At 35.8% G+C, this 16,061-nt stretch overlaps 1 protein-coding gene across 4 annotated transcripts; it reads right to left on the reverse strand.

The window, feature by feature from the left end:
• Nucleotides 1-2,770: 2,770 nt before the first annotated feature.
• Nucleotides 2,771-15,648, reverse strand: LOC107901147 (uncharacterized). Of its 4 annotated transcripts, XM_041095708.1 has the most exons (23): nucleotides 14,499-15,648; nucleotides 13,281-13,396; nucleotides 12,815-13,023; nucleotides 12,130-12,249; nucleotides 11,824-11,952; nucleotides 11,612-11,737; nucleotides 11,186-11,241; nucleotides 11,012-11,111; nucleotides 10,776-10,893; nucleotides 10,441-10,650; nucleotides 9,232-9,562; nucleotides 8,333-8,426; nucleotides 7,865-7,973; nucleotides 7,350-7,621; nucleotides 7,108-7,235; nucleotides 6,690-6,924; nucleotides 6,192-6,380; nucleotides 5,801-6,090; nucleotides 5,523-5,694; nucleotides 5,173-5,415; nucleotides 4,642-4,727; nucleotides 4,358-4,506; nucleotides 2,771-4,025 (listed from the first exon to the last, which is right to left on the reverse strand). In XM_041095708.1, exons 1-22 carry the CDS (start codon nucleotides 15,314-15,316, stop codon nucleotides 4,359-4,361), a joined length of 4,299 nt encoding a protein of 1,432 aa, XP_040951642.1. In that variant the 5' UTR covers nucleotides 15,317-15,648; the 3' UTR covers nucleotides 2,771-4,025; nucleotide 4,358. The 4 variants fall into 4 exon arrangements, with proteins under 4 accessions (XP_040951642.1, XP_040951641.1, XP_040951643.1 ...); XM_041095707.1 differs by lacking the exon at nucleotides 2,771-4,025 and having other exon boundaries at nucleotides 4,083-4,506; XM_041095709.1 differs by lacking the exon at nucleotides 2,771-4,025 and having other exon boundaries at nucleotides 4,083-4,506; nucleotides 14,452-14,576.
• Nucleotides 15,649-16,061: the final 413 nt, after the last annotated feature.

The raw sequence follows: 16,061 nt of genomic DNA on the forward strand, positions 1-16,061 counted from the left end.
CTATCTCCACTAAAGTTTTAAACACTAAGGTAGAATTTCCTTTTGTAGAAAAACCGAAAATAAGAAACCTCAACCTATTAAAATCTTTATCCATTCATAATGGACAAATTAATAATTTAATTAATTACAAACATAAGCAAATCTCTTTCCTAAAAGAAGAAATATGTTTTAAAAAATTAAATGAACAATTAAGAAAAAGAGAAATACAAAAAAGAATAGATCAAATCAAAAAGGAAATAGAATCAACAATTTGCTCTGACATTCCTAATGCCTTTTGGAATAGAAAGAAACATGAAGTAACATTACCATACGAAAACGATTTTGATGAAAGACAAATACCCACAAAAGCAAGACCAATACAAATGAACAAAGAAATGGAAGAATTTTGTAGAAAAGAAATACAAGACCTTCTTAATAAAAAATTAATTAGAAAGAGCAGTTCCCCTTGGAGTTGTTCAGCATTTTATGTAATAAAAAATGCAGAACTTGAAAGAGGAACGCCAAGATTAGTAATTAATTACAAACCTCTCAATCAAGCCTTAAAATGGATTAGATGCCCAATACCAAATAAGAAAGATTTGCTACAAAAACTTTGTAATGCAAATATTTTCTCAAAATTTGATATGAAATCCGGATTTTGGCAAATCCAAATAAAAGAAGAAGAAAGATATAAAACAGCATTTACTGTACCATTTGGACAATATGAATAAAATGTAATGCCTTTTGGGTTAAAAAATGCTCCATCTGAGTTCCAAAGAATAATGAATGATATTTTTTACCAATATTCTCAATTCACAATAGTATACATCGATGATGTATTAGTATTTTCAGAAAATTTAGAAAAACACTTTAAACATATATCAATCTTTATAAAAGTCATAAGAAATAATGGTTTAGTAGTTTCTAAATCCAAAATAAGGTTATTCCAAACTAAAGTAAGGTTTTTAGGTCATTACATTACCCAAGGAACCATTACCCCAATACAACGATCTATAGAATTTGCTAGCAAATTCCCAGACCAAATTCTTGATAAAGTCCAATTACAAAGGTTCTTAGGAAGCCTCAATTATGTTATAGACTTTTATCCAGGTCTTAGCAAATTATGTAAACCATTATATGATAGACTCAAAAAGAATCCACAACCTTGGACAAAAAACCATACCAATATTATCACCCAAATCAAAAAACAAATCACTAAGCTTCCTTGTTTATATTTATCTGATCCAAATGCCCCCAAGATAGTTGAAACAGATGCTTCTGAAATAGGGTATGGTGGGATCCTAAAACAAGTTAAAGGAGGAAAAGAGCAAGTAGTCCAGTTTACTTCCAGACACTGGAATCTTACTCAGCAAAATTATAGTACTATTAAAAAAGAAATTTTATCAATTGTTTTATGCATTACAAAATTCCAAAGTGATTTATTAAATCAAAAATTCCTTTTGCGAATCGATTGCAAATCAGCAAAAGAAGTTTTACAAAAAGATGTTCAAAACATTGCCTCAAAACAAATTTTTGCAAGATGGCAGGCAATTTTGAGCATATTTGATTTTGATATTGAATACATCAAAGGAGAAACTAATTCTTTGCCTGATTTTCTCACCAGAGAGTTTCTTCAAAAATGCCCCCCAAACTCCGAGACAAAGGAAAAGGGAAAATAGAAGAATCATCCAAAACCCAAATCACATCAAAACCAATTAAAACATGGTATGGAATTTGCCAAGAAGAAGATGAGAAATTATCATCATCGTCAAAATCCTCCAAAAATACAATAATTCAAGATGCACAAGATCCAAATGAGATTGGTTCTCAAATCAAAAATGGATTGAGTCCCTATCTCAATCTCCAGAAGTAGCATTGGCCTTTTCGCAAATGAAAGAGGAAACTCCTCTCAAACAAATTGCTGCTGAAGCAGCAAAGGTTTCAAAAAATAAAGAGATTGTTTTACACAAACCAAAATTCTTAAAAATGTTTTAAAAGAGACTTCTCTCCAAGAGGTTTTTCCAAAAGAGATAGCGGCATCTTCAGAAACTGCTACACAAAAATCTTCACAATATTTTCCAAACAAATATTTTGAAAAAATTCTTGTTATGGAGGAAGAATTTTCAGAAAAGCCTCCACATATACTGGCAAAAGAACTTTTCAATGGATGGCATTTCAAACCATTGGATTCTCAAAAACCCCAACAGTATTATGAAAATATACTGGTCCAAACTGGATCTGTTTTGTTCAAACATTACACAGATCCAAAAGATCCAAATTTTATTACCCATTCAACAGCCCAAATATTAAAAATTCTCCGACCAAGAGATTGGAGTGAAAACCCAAATGCTTCAAAAAAATTCTCAGCCAAATTTACCACCAAAATAGACCATTACTCATATTTTACATATTGGGATTACCAAATGGCATGGTACAATGCCTTTTTAATGAACAACTAACACATGAGACATTCGTGGCTCATATATTTCAAATATGGCATCCAATTCAAATTCCCAAACTGGTTCCAAGAGTGGTGGAATTGGTATGGACCATCATCCTTTGAGATACTACCAGAAAAAATTCAAAACTTATGGCCCAAATTCTTTGACAAATTTCATCCTGAACCAGATCAAAAACACATTTACAGGACAATCCATTTTTTCTCAAAACTATGCATTTCCTGGATTGTCTCATGGAATTATTCTTATGAGCAAGACCAACACACTGGAATTCCATTATTAGTTCGCAATTACAGGACTAAATGGTAGGACAAATTTAATGATGAGAAATATGATTCAAAATATTTGGATAATTTTTTCAATAAGAATCCAAGATTATGTAAGTCTGCAGCCCCGGATCAAACCACAGCAAAATTTCTTCAAGCAAAGTCAACAGCCAGTGCAATGTTAGCTCAAGCCAAGACCAAAAAAGAATACAAAAAACTCATGGCTGAAATGCTCAGCTCATTGGACTCCGAATCTGAAGATGAATCTCCGGCATCCTCAATCAAAACGGTGGATCTTGCAGATGATACCACTTCGGTAACCATCACCAGGTCCAAAAAGAAATAATACATGAACAGGAGAGATTCCCTGCAAGAAATGATGTGAACAGGAGAGATTCCCTGCAACAAAATAATCCGTGAACAGGAGAGATTCCCTGCAAGAAATGATGTTAACAGGAAAGATTCCCTGCAACAAAATAATGTGTGAACAGGAGAGATTCCCTGCAACAAAATAATGCGTGAACAGGAGAGATTCCCTGCAAGAAATGATGTGAACAGGAAATATTCCCTGTAAGAAAAGACAAGTGAATAGTTATGTAATTTGTATTTTGTAACCAGAGAATATATTCTCTGAAAATTTATTTTCAAAAGTTTCAAATGTAATGATTAAACGATTTAGATGATGTAAGGAGATAATAGCCCTCTATAAAAGGCTATCAGTTTGTGAATGGAAGGCAGAACTCGATTTTACCCATTTGAGTTGTTTCTCCCAAATGTTTCTCAAAGTTTTTCAAAACTTTCGCATTAACAAAGTTTCATTTTAAGTTTCCAAAATTTCAAATTAAATAATATTTTCTCAAATTGCATTTACAAAATTAAGTTTTCAAACTTAAACTATTTTCTTAAAAATATATCATTACCAATCTGGTCCTCAAATCCTCGGGACTTCCTGGTAAATAGAACTATAAATATAAAAATCCAGAAAAATATATACAATCTAATATATATATCAACAATTACAAGAAATACAATAATTGAAAAAATTAGTTGAAATTAATAATATTACTATCAAAAATAAAAAAATGTAAAAAATATTTTAAAAAATATAAAATATTATTTAAATACATCAAAATCCATATTCTACTAATCTTTCCTGATCAGGTGTTTATTTATTAATACAGATATGATGTTGACAATATTAAAATTATTATTTTAAATACATCAAAATCTATCAAAAATCTAAATAACACTGCCATAATGATAATGAAAGAAAATCTGGGTTGGTTTCTCTGTAAAATACGCCCATCTTTCAACCATGTAACTGAATGAAATAAAATATATCATCAAGGCTTCCATTTCCCATGTATGCAAAATTAAATTAAAATAAAAATCCTAATCACGTTAATTGATTTGGGTATCAAACAATGGTTCGGTTCATTGATTCTTTACTCTGTTGTGTGTGTGCATATATATGAAAATAAATCATATATAGAAGTATCTACCATTTACAAAATTCAAGTGCCACTCATACTTAAATTCCTTCACTACTCAAATCCATCACACCAAATTGGGGAAAGAAAAATGGGTTTCCTAAATGCTGTTTTACTTATGATGCAAGTATTCAGGGAAAGAAAGAAGGAAGAAAGGTTTTACTTCAAGATTGCCAGAACACATCTGGATCAGTGCTGTATAAAGAGTGATCTTGAATTTCTTGGTTAGCCACATGGAAATCAATAAGTCTTGCTTGGATTATTTTACAGACAACTAATCCAGAAGGAAGCATCCACCATTCACTTTCATCCCTGCACACCCACATTCCATAATATAATATAAACACTTCATCCATTATCACCCCTACACCACACCACACTAGTAAAAATACTAATAATAAATTTAACTAGAGTTAGCCCACAGCCATAATAACAGATAATACTTACATGCTAAAATTCCATGACTGAATGTTCATATGTTTTCTGCTTGAACGGCTCCAGTAATGTAGAAATCCACACAAAAAGGCAGTTATCTGTCGCAAATTACAGAAATAATCAGGATGACAAATGCTTGAAAGTAACTTGTGAGTTTGAGCAATATTGACTGTCTATAAAATAAACCCTTTAATTTGTCTCATAAATCAACTATAGCAGTGTGAACAAGCACTTGCAATACTAGTCATTCATTCAACTTTCCTGAGTCCTGACATTTCCTCCAGAGAATCAGGAGATTATGACATCACTCCCACTAACCGCACCATGTGCAAAGTAACATGAAAAATTATACTAGTTGCAAAATGCTCCTAATGGCACTCATTATCAATCTGATATTAACAGCAAAAACAGCATAACCTTCTCGAATTGCTGGATGCACAACTATTGCGCTGCTAGCACATGCACTTTCATCAAATATTATTTTCCAAACCATGCATCAAAGAACATTAAGAAATAGCCTAAAATAACCTGGAAACAACTTACAACATTGATCAACGATGTGATATTCCATAGTGCATATACACGTGCAAGGCCAGCTGATTGTCTTCGTCCATGACTGAACAAGGCACTGATACCAGCCGGGAACGGAAGAAATATTGCAAAAGGAAGGATGAAAAAAACTAAAACGAAGTCTAACAGTGATATAGAATACATCTGTAGCAAAGTAAGCAAAACTAAACTAAAATCTCCCAGAAGTAATATAGAGACAAGCAAACCGACAAGATCCTGCCAATAATAAGGAAGACGAGTCAGGATTTTCTCCAAAAATTTCGACCAAATGTGTGTGAGAGAAAGGAAAGATAATTATTTGTCTGCAATGAAGAAAAATGAACCTGATGACCAACAGGCTTGGTATTGCAAACTATCAGTGAAAAGGGATAACAAATCGCCCTCCTCATTTTAAGTGTTTGTAAGTTTTTTGTATGCAATATCCCTCCAAATATCCTTAAATATTCACTAGCTCCTGGACGACCAACTGAGGCTCCCCTACTAGCACCAGACCAACTGCAAATAACCCCCCCCCCCCCAAATTAGAAAAAGAACAATGAAAGTTAACCCAAATTTTATACTTGAACTTAAAGGCAGAAAAACACTATCAAACAGTTGATACCTTAACTGCTCCATAGAAGGAAAATATCTATCTTGACCTTCAGTCCAGTACTGCACATTCTCATTGCTGGTGGCAGATACCACGAGTCCGTACTGACAATAACCAGAAGATGTTGGCTGAAACCATGCAAGATCAACACGTACACCATATGCAATTATGGTAGGGTTTACATGTGTTTCAAGCCAGCTAATAACATGGCCAAAAGTTAGTTTCAAATGTCCATAGCGAACTAGGCGCAACTGAGAATTTAAACCAGCCACTAGTCGATACCACATGGTTGGTGGAACACACTGCAAAACAGAAAGAGGGAAAAATAGACACCAACAACAGCACTCAACCACTAAAAGAAGCTATCAAAAACTTTTCACAAACCAACTATTTAATGACAAACCTGATTCATTAAGCTCGTAAGAATGTTATCACTTTGAAGAGAAAAAGGAGCCATGTAACTTCCATCTCCTCCAAAAACCAAAGAAATTGGAAATCTTTGATAAAGACGAGGAGGAAGGTCACCTATCTTTTCATCTCCACCAAGGAAAAAGTCCACATACGCAAGCATCAGATCAGCAGTTGCAGCAACCTGCAGAGTAACACCACAGGGACCAGTGTTAAAACCTTCAGTTCCATTGGCATGAAACAAAAGGACACAGCACTTCTTAAGCTTAAAGAAAAAAAAGATTCCAGCAGGAAAGATCATATCTCAATCAATAGAAATTCTTGTTTAATTTTCCATCAGCTTCATCCAGTTACCCCATCCATAAACATACAACAGCAAAAGCATATGTTTTTATTTTAAACTCCAAAACCAGACTATACCAACATATAACAAGCCAAAAATATCCATAAGGAAAATTATACAATAATTTAAGAATATAATGGAACAAGGTACCTTAAGTCCTTCATACAATGCGCGTGAACGGCAAGAACGAAGGCAAGAATGATCATATTCAGATCGAACAAATTCACGTAGCTGTTGCAATTTCCTTTTCCGGCATTGCTGTAGCCAGGACCATGCAAGTGGATATGCAAGAATAGAAAGAATGCTGTAGATTGATCCTTCCCACCACTGATATGCAGCTAAATCATTAATCTCATCCACAAATCTCTCAAAGGCATCCTCATATCTGCCATGCAAATGACATTCAAAAAACTCTTTTACATAAATTAATTTCCTTCAATACTTTGGAAATAGTTAGCTCACTACACAGCTGCTCATACAGAAGAACAAAACCTGTAATTATAGATTATCATTAAAGTGAAAATTGACCAACAAGTTATCACACATGGAGGCAAAAATAAGAACTTACACAATTTCAATTAATTGTGTGGGCGGAACATGAGGAAGATGCCAAGGTTCAGTAAATGTATTTGATCCCATAAAATACATTCTGTGCACATGACTCTGGGATTCCTCAGTTCTATTTGTCTCCAAAACCTGATGGATATAACAATTAGATACTTGAGAATACTATTTAGTAAGTGGTTTGTATTTCGACCAACACAATAGATAAAACATCAAGTGTACATGGAAGAAACTAAGGAGAAAAACCTCATTCAATGACTCTAGGAAAGGGAACGAGTGATCTATTTGAGAGCCACGATGAGCAGGCATGAGAGCTGGTAATTCATCTCCACCAACATATTTCATCCTTGCAACACTAAGAACTAGTGCTAAAAGAATGAGGAGGCCTAAAAGAATAAGACCAAAAAACCATGGCCCGCCAAAGGTATATACCAACTCTTCAAGTGCCGTGTAACAGTGTGGCATATGATATCTTTCAGAAATGCACTTGTAAGGGCAGGGGCGATCAGTTACACCACCTATTGAGAAACACAAGGTTGGGACCAATAACAAAAGTTATTATCCAGGTGAAGAAAAAAGAATCATAAACTTTGCAAGGATCAAAATGCCATGTATTATTGACAGCAATGCAAGAAGAAAAACCAAAACCCGGCAAAACCACTATTAAATTTTCAGAGCAATATGCGGAAAAGCCCACATTAATGCAGGCAATGAGAGATGCCCATCCTTCCACATGTAGAAGCAGCTAAAGTTAAACGTACCCCGAATGTCAACATATATGGCTCGACTTGGAAGCTCATCAGCTGGGCAACTATGACAAAGGACCCTATCAGATCCACTGACATTCTTAAACGTCCCAAGAGGGCATTCCTGCAGCAGACAATCTAAAATTGTGAAGAAAACCAGATGAAAAATGACAACAAATAACCAATTCTACCATTGATCATTGGAAGATATGTATGCGAGAAGAAATTTAACACCATCCAGGTGACCAGATAACATTTAGAAATAGTTGCAAAGCTCTGAACAAGTCAATTTTCCAAAACCTGGAAATATACATTTCATGAAGAAATTTGTAATATGGTAAACCAGATAAAGCGTTATGTCAACTGAAAGTTCTCTCAAGCAAACCAATCTTTGTACCCTTCCAAAATGAAGGCAAGGTAACTTTGTTAGAAACTAAAACAAGTCCAAACTCCAAATAAAGTGACATAAATTTGCAAATCTACCTCACAAAAGATACCATAAAGCCCTTTAGGACAGGCCTTTCCAGTGATAGTGCCATTTTCTCCAGTGTGACCCTGACCTCTGCCAAAGCCTCCCCTGCAAACAGCACTAGCAATCTGAATAATTTCACCAAGTATCCACAACCTAGCACAGTTAATCACCTATCGGCAAGCAAGGAACTGAAAGCCTTGCCAGTTTATTACAGCTTCAAATGGAAAATTCTGTCACTGATGACAAGAAATGCTTTCCTATCAGTTAATGAACATAACAGCCCAGGAAGAGGTCCTTTTGTAACAACATAAAAACTAAGAGGTCCCTTAATTATCAAAGGTTTAGAAGTGCCTCTGTGACTAGTACTCATCGAGATGTGATCACAAAAGTTCAAAGTTGCCAGCAAAATGTAACTACCCCTTGATTCCTCCTTGTTTCTTCTGCCTCCAGCATTCCATGATATACTTCATAACACTAAAGTCCACATGTCCAAACACACTTTTAAAGACCTGTATTTTCCGGGCCATCCGAAGGACAATATAAGCTAGTAACCTATCTGCCTTTGCTCAGTGCTTAGTTAAATTGAGAACAGAACAAGAATAAAGGAACATTTTTGCTTTGCAGGTCACATACCACAGCAATTGAATTTGGGAATGATCACCACCTATTAGCATCCGGACTTTCAAAGAATATAAGTATAAAATAAGTTGTTTCCAGCCTCATTAGATTATGCATTTAAATTTTCTTCACTCTATTACCAAATTAATTTCAACAATCGTAAACAATTATTATGCGACTTAAGTGACGAGAAGGAAGACCTCCAGAGTGGATGGTGTTGGGTGTGAGAGCTGGCTTAATCATTCATCAGATGCAAAACATAAGAAGCAAGCCACATGTCTCTGATACAAACCTGGTATTAATGCTTCCTTTCACACTTGCTATGGGTTGGTATGCATCCCCGGTTGGGATATCTGACCAATGAAAGTGAACTCGTCCACCACCTCCACCACCAGCACCACTTGGGCTGCCATGTCCTCCAGCAGTTGAGATAACAGAAGAATCAGCAAGCATGATTGAATGAACAAATAAAAGGATGGTTCCACCAGATCCACCACCGGGACCAATGTTTGAAATGGTACTATGATCTTGCTTTCTGATAACTTCTCCAAAGCTTTCTCCATCAGCTCTAAGGGAACCATATACAGACAAACTTGAGAGTGAGTGCTCCAGTGAACCCATCACTGTTCAGGCAAAAAATGAACAAAATATTAATAGAAGCATCATCACTGGACCAAATTTACATCAGTAAAAGTCGCCACAGCATAGCAACAAAACAATTTCCCAAGTTCAATGATGTGCGAAAAAACTGACAGAAATATCTCGCCTTTACTTCGTTGTAAAGAGGAGGGAGGGGAAACTCGACCATTTTCTGTAAAATTACTTAAATTCAACTTATCCCAACATATCCACCACTCAGAATATGATTTGGACAGAGCAAAGAACTGAATCAAACTAAGGTTGCTAATCATAGTAATTGAAAGGAAAACTTCAGAGTCTGTGATTGATGTGTATATAATCATAGTTAAGGTTTATTTGAATACAATTTCTCATAATGAATCGAAGTTGGTGTAAAGAAATTTTTGCTTTTGGTCACATTATGCAAGTCAAAATGAAATGGGTAGCCCATCTACAGAGAACAAAAAAATAAAACTACAACGAATATGTTATATTAATAGATAAAAAATTGAAGTTTATGATATTAGAAGTGATGCAAAAATTTTCCTTAGAAAAGGTTTATAGGTGTTAAATAATGTGGAATAATTGTGTCCGGATGTTGATTAAATAACTGTAGAACAATGTACCAAGGAGCAGTAAAATATACAATAGCCTCAGAACAGAAGATACATATGCCACTGGGAGCAATTCAAACCTCAAGCCTCTGGAATCAACCCCTATGGCTTAAACATAGGTGAAAATTATGTATTTGGACAACTCACCAAGGTCATCTAAAATATAAAAGTAACAACCAACTAAGCCTTTTTCCATGCTCTATCACATCTAAAGACCAACAAAAGTAACTAATAACAATAGCGGAACCTCAATAGATTCAGAAGCTTACCTATTATTCCACCACCAGCAGTTGCACCAGCAAGACTATCATTTCCACTACCACTACCAAGTTCACAAGGCAACTCAGCGTCTCCATAAGAAACACCACCTTCAATAAAACTGCCATCATAATATCCCATCCCACCTCTGCCACCATGCCCTCCACCTCCAGCAAGACCATTATTGAGTACTGTTCCCCTACCCACCCCACCAGTGCATCCTAGAGCAGTCCAAATCAGAATGTGGGCAAATAATTGAAACTTTTAACAGTCTAACATTATTCCTCATTAAAATAACCAACTATCCACATTGAAATTTTAAACAGAAATTAGGTATAATCCATACCCAAAGCTGACGTGGTAATTTCACCAGAAGAATGGACAACAACAGTTCTAACCCAGTGAAAATGAACAACAGATCCTGTTACAATGCCCTCAATTATAATATCTTCAACACGACATATCTGCAATGCCATTCCAATCCAACAATTCATTAACAAGTGGAACACACAAAACCTTCACAGCCAAATTTACTATAATCTGACAAAGATGACTTGGATTTCAAACTGGCTAACCGAAGACCTGAAGGGTGAAGGATAAGGAAGAATTCACGTTGCAGTCCTCAGGTGGGTGAAGCAATTCAATAGGGCAATCTTGAAATTCACAGTAAAGCCGTGGTGCCCTGCCAGTTACCAGAACTAAATACCTAACAAGATAATGGCGGAAGCACTAAATTCTTTTAGATTAATAACTTACATATCATTGTCACTGGCATTTTCCAGGGGACCTCGCAAAATAGATCCAGGTCCAACCTTCATATTAGGAAGGAAGAATTAGCACATGAATAAGTAATGCAAATGGAAAGATTAAATGCCAATGTAGAAATTAACTGCCACGTCAATTAAGTAACACATTTTCAATTCTCAAATTTCATTAATCAAAAGAGGGAAAATGTCTCAAATATTAGCAGTGGCTAGTTTTCCACCACTAAAAGAATTAAAGCAAATTATGCCCAAACTTGGGTCCCACAGCTGTCAATTTTGTAGAACACTTTGTTTTATGCACTATCCATCTACCTATATGTAACCAAAATGATTAGCCAGACCCATTCAAACCTGAACTGGGAAAGCCTGATTCTAAAAGGCTATGCATATATCAAACTAAAGGAAGCATTCAGCTTACTTTGATACTAAAAAACAATGAGAGGATCAGACGCTGTGCTTCAATTGTATCCCCTGGTCCAGATAAATTCAAAAATCCTTGTCCATGAACTCCCAAATTTGCATTAGAATGTATTACAGAAGATTCCTGAAAACCAGAAATCACCATATCTTACCTCGAAGCAATATAATCATGGTTTTTTGTTGAATGAAAAAACATTATCAGTTAATTACCCTTAGAACTACCAAATTGCTGGCCTCAAGCAAGGATGTTGCCACAATAGCATCAGCACCACCATCTATAAGCATTTTCGAATTCCACATCAAGTGCATTTTGACAGACATACGAAGAGCCCCATATATCTATCATTTTGAATTGAAAGAAGGAACGGTGAAGACTATCATCAAGACTATAAGAACACAGTGGTTAATGACAGACTATATTGTAGCTATTTTACATGGCAAATAGATAAGGCAGATCCCAGTATTATTGCCTTAAGCAATGCTTTCAATTAGAGTAGATAAGTAATAATTACTTGCCTTGAGAATTGAATCACTCATCAAAAGTTCTTCCGCCATCAATTCAAACTCAGACGAAGCAAAATGCGCAAGACCAAAGCTTAGCACTGCACCGCACGATAAGCGAATTTGTCCCCTAACCTATATGACCAATTACAAAGTCAAAACTATGAAATACAGCACACTCTGATCTCTGTGAGTGTAACTCTCAACATTACACTAACTTGGATTGGATCTAGTGTCACGGGATGCAGGTTTAGTGTCCACTCCAATGTTTGACAAGTATTCTCATTATCTGTTTAGGATCTAAGTTTCACACCCATAAGAATTAAGATTTTCCACTGGTTTCCAACACAGTACATCAGGATCGGGTGATGTAATCTGATTCCTACACCATTTTAATCATTTAATTTTCAAAAATTGACTCAAGCTACCACAGCCAATTCAACGCTTATTTTGGGATAAATCATCTAGTTTATTTAAATTTAATTCTAATTTAACCTTTTAGAGATGAGATAAACAGAAACCAATTTTAAATTAGATGAAATGACTCCTGATAGAGAACAACTGCATCAATGCATGCTTTCGAAGGATATAAGCCAACTAAACATGGTTATCTGGGAAGAAACATCATGTATCAACTAAAAAAGGCAATAAACATAAGAGTATATTCAAATAGAAAAACAAGATTTAGCTCTTCAATGACCTGAATACGGCTCCAAAGCAAAGGAACAGAAGCCTTGGCATGATCTCGCACATGCACATTTGTCCAAAGTGGTTGTTTAGGGAACTCCATTAGAAGTGTGTCAGTATTTGTGGACATGTTGTGGTTGCTAACAATTAGACTCTGAGGAACAGCATCATAATATGTACCCGCAGCACCTGAGTTATCGGGACAGCCAAAACTTTTTCCTCCTGCAAAAAAGATGACATAGTGGAGATAACAAGATATTAGACTACATCTTCTGGTCAGAGCAAATATTACAGACAGGATTTGAGTTTTGTAGACAAGGATAATAGAAGAAAAACCAAGCTCACATTACTGTATTTTAAAAAATGACCATTTAGCAAAATTCACCAAGAAACTTCTCCTTAAAATCATCGAATAGGCACACAGTTTACTATGCAATTTATTTAAGGATATGAAATTTACATAGAAACTGAAAACCTACCATGAATAAAGAATTCTGTATCATCATGCCTACTAAAAACATTAATCGAAATTCTTCCACCACCACCTCCAGCAAATCCATTCCCCCCAGACGCACTTAACCAGCCGCTTCCAGTCCTGTCTTCAGATAAGAAGGTTGTCATTAGGAAACCCATAATCCATTTACTTATGAAAAGTTTACGGCATAGAGTTTCAGATATGCACTACAAATACCCCAAAGGAGAATACTGCAGGAAGATACAAGAATTAAACATGAGATGGAGCAAAATCGGACATACAACGATCTTTTTCCTCTTAAAGAGAGATGAAAGTACATTAACGGATAGAAGAGGAATCACAACCACAAAGAGTTTAACAAGAATTTAATAATAGAGTAAATGAGAACATGACCTTTACATTTGCTAGAAAATCGATTTTATGTGCTAATCATACAGTAACAGATGAAGATCTGATTCTCCAGATACAAGTGATAAAATTATTAAGTTATGCACAGAAAACATATTTCAATAATAAAACAACAGTAAAGGAAGCCAAATTAACTGACATTCTAAGAAACAAACTCTGCCATCAATTTCAAAATAAGGAGCATACAATAACTTCAACAACACAAGTATGGGAGAAAAAGCATAGGATTTCTCAACATGTTGGTCCACATATAAATTTCACCTAATTTCTAGAAACTGCAGGCTTGAAAATCCCAGCAAAGGTATTCCAACTGTAACTTAAATCATCACTGTACTTTGTAGCCAAATTCTGAAAGTCCTTATCTTAGACATCCACTCACACTCTCTCTTTTCTAAAAATGCCATAAGTTCCTCCAGAGCCTTATGCATCTTCTTTCTTTAAACTTTGAATTTACTTTGACTTCCTCTCTTTTTTTTTTACTTTCATCCTCACTCTTTTTCTCAGATGATGCATCCTGACCTCCCAATTTATAACCACAACATCCTTGACGACAAAAATAAATACAATGCCATATTTGCAATAAATGCATAAATGTATCAGTGTTGACCATGCTTAGAAAGTTCAGTCTATACTTAAGGAAAGGGGACCATTTTGCAAAGTTTTTTACGGCAATTGAAGACAACCAGTATCAAGACGAACTAAAGCATCATAAATCAATCAACTACACAAAACAATTATATCATCATAGCAATAAAAGTTCAACTCACGTGAAACCTACAAAACTGATGAGCAGGGGGGAAACAAATTAAATTACATTCTATAAGCCTTGATATAAATGCTTCCACCTGAGCCTCCACCGCCTTTTACACCACCATCACCTCCATTCGCCAACAAACTCCCTCCAACTTCAATGGCCTCCTCCACCTCTAACATTATCCTCCCACCACCTTCCCCTCCATAATCCTCTCCTTTACTAGTCGTCCCTCCTTTACTCCCATAACTCCAAGGCTTATCCAAAGATGACCAAGAGTAAGCATCTCCTCCCCACACATCGTCCGGCAGTTTCATATTATCCGACACGCAACTTGCGCCTCTTCCACCATGGCCCCCGCCCGCACCTTGAATCCCCGAAGGGGTTCCACTCGTCTGAGCCGGGGGTTGACCGGCTAAGCCGCTTACATTTACCACTGAACCTTTAGAGAAACTCGCATTCCTGGCCGAAACAAACAATGTCCCGGTAAATACGCCGGCGTTCTGCCCCAAACTGAATTCCCCACGACTCACATTGATGGAAATTGAGCAACCCTTCATAGGACAACTCAAAATGACATTAGGAAGCACGTGGAAGCTTCCGTTTCCTGCTATATACACATCGCTGTCAAAACTGAAGCTGGAATTGAGCTCACATACAGTGTCCAGTGAGCCAATTCCGTTTAAATCTTCCTCACACGAGAGAGACGGAGGAAGCGGCGGCAAGGAAGGCGGCGGAGGCGAAGGCGGAGAGTAGTCACCGTGATAAGAGAGGAGGTCCGAGTCGATGATCGAGAATTCATCAATTTGATCAACGGCGAGACAAGGGTTTATGGTGAAAATGAAGAGTAAAAGGAAAAAATAACAAGAAAATCGAGCCATTTAAAGGATGGCAGACTCAAATCGGGCTTACTAGAAACAATCTTAATTGTGAAAATGCGTAGTAAATTGCAATGGAATCATCACTTATGCGTAGAAGAGTGTGGATTGAAGTGGAACGAAGGTAGAACTGAAAACATGTAAAAGTTATGAGGTTATTTCTGGAATTACGTATATGGAAAAGGAAATGACAATAGGGAAAGTAGAACCACGTGTCAGTTCAATGGTTTCTTGAGGCCGTTATGGGCCTGGACCTATGGCCCAATATTCATGTTTTATTCTTTGTTCGCCAGGTGGTAAAGGTTTTCAGTAATTTTATTTATTAATTGATTGGAATGGTCTTTCATCACTAGATAAGATCAATTTTTGTTAGCTGTTCCCACTTCTCCGCTGCCACGTAACATTTGAATTTCAACTTTATTCAATTATTATTTTTAAATAGGTATGTCCATTTCAATTTTTTGTCCAGTTCATTATAAAATTCACTTATTTTTATTTAAAAATAAAATGAAATTATTTTCTCTCTCATTACATCTGTTTACGGACTAGACTATTCATCTAGCTTTAGAGACTCACCCGAAATTTAAGAGCGTTTGGACAAAAATATTAGATTCAAAAAATAGATTTGGACAAAAAATTAAGCTCGTTTAAAGTATGGGTCAAGCCCGAACTTGAACGTTTAAGGCCTAAGCTCGACCCGACCCGTTTTTAAGTTTATAATATTTTTTTATACAAATTACCTAGAATT

Source organism: Gossypium hirsutum, chromosome D06 (genome assembly GCF_007990345.1).
Source record: "Gossypium hirsutum isolate 1008001.06 chromosome D06, Gossypium_hirsutum_v2.1, whole genome shotgun sequence".
Classification (NCBI taxonomy): Eukaryota; Viridiplantae; Streptophyta; class Magnoliopsida; order Malvales; family Malvaceae; genus Gossypium; species Gossypium hirsutum.

Coding starts and splice junctions, on each gene's coding strand:
- LOC107901147 (XM_041095708.1), bottom strand. CDS start 15,316: ATGGCTCGATTTTCTTGTTATTTTTTCCTTTTACTCTTCATTTTCACC. Junction 11,242..11,611: donor CATTGTTTTTTAGTATCAAA/GTAAGCTGAATG, acceptor CCTAATATGAAG/GTTGGACCTGGATCTATTTT. Junction 10,651..10,775: donor AATTACCACGTCAGCTTTGG/GTATGGATTATA, acceptor GGACTGCTCTAG/GATGCACTGGTGGGGTGGGT.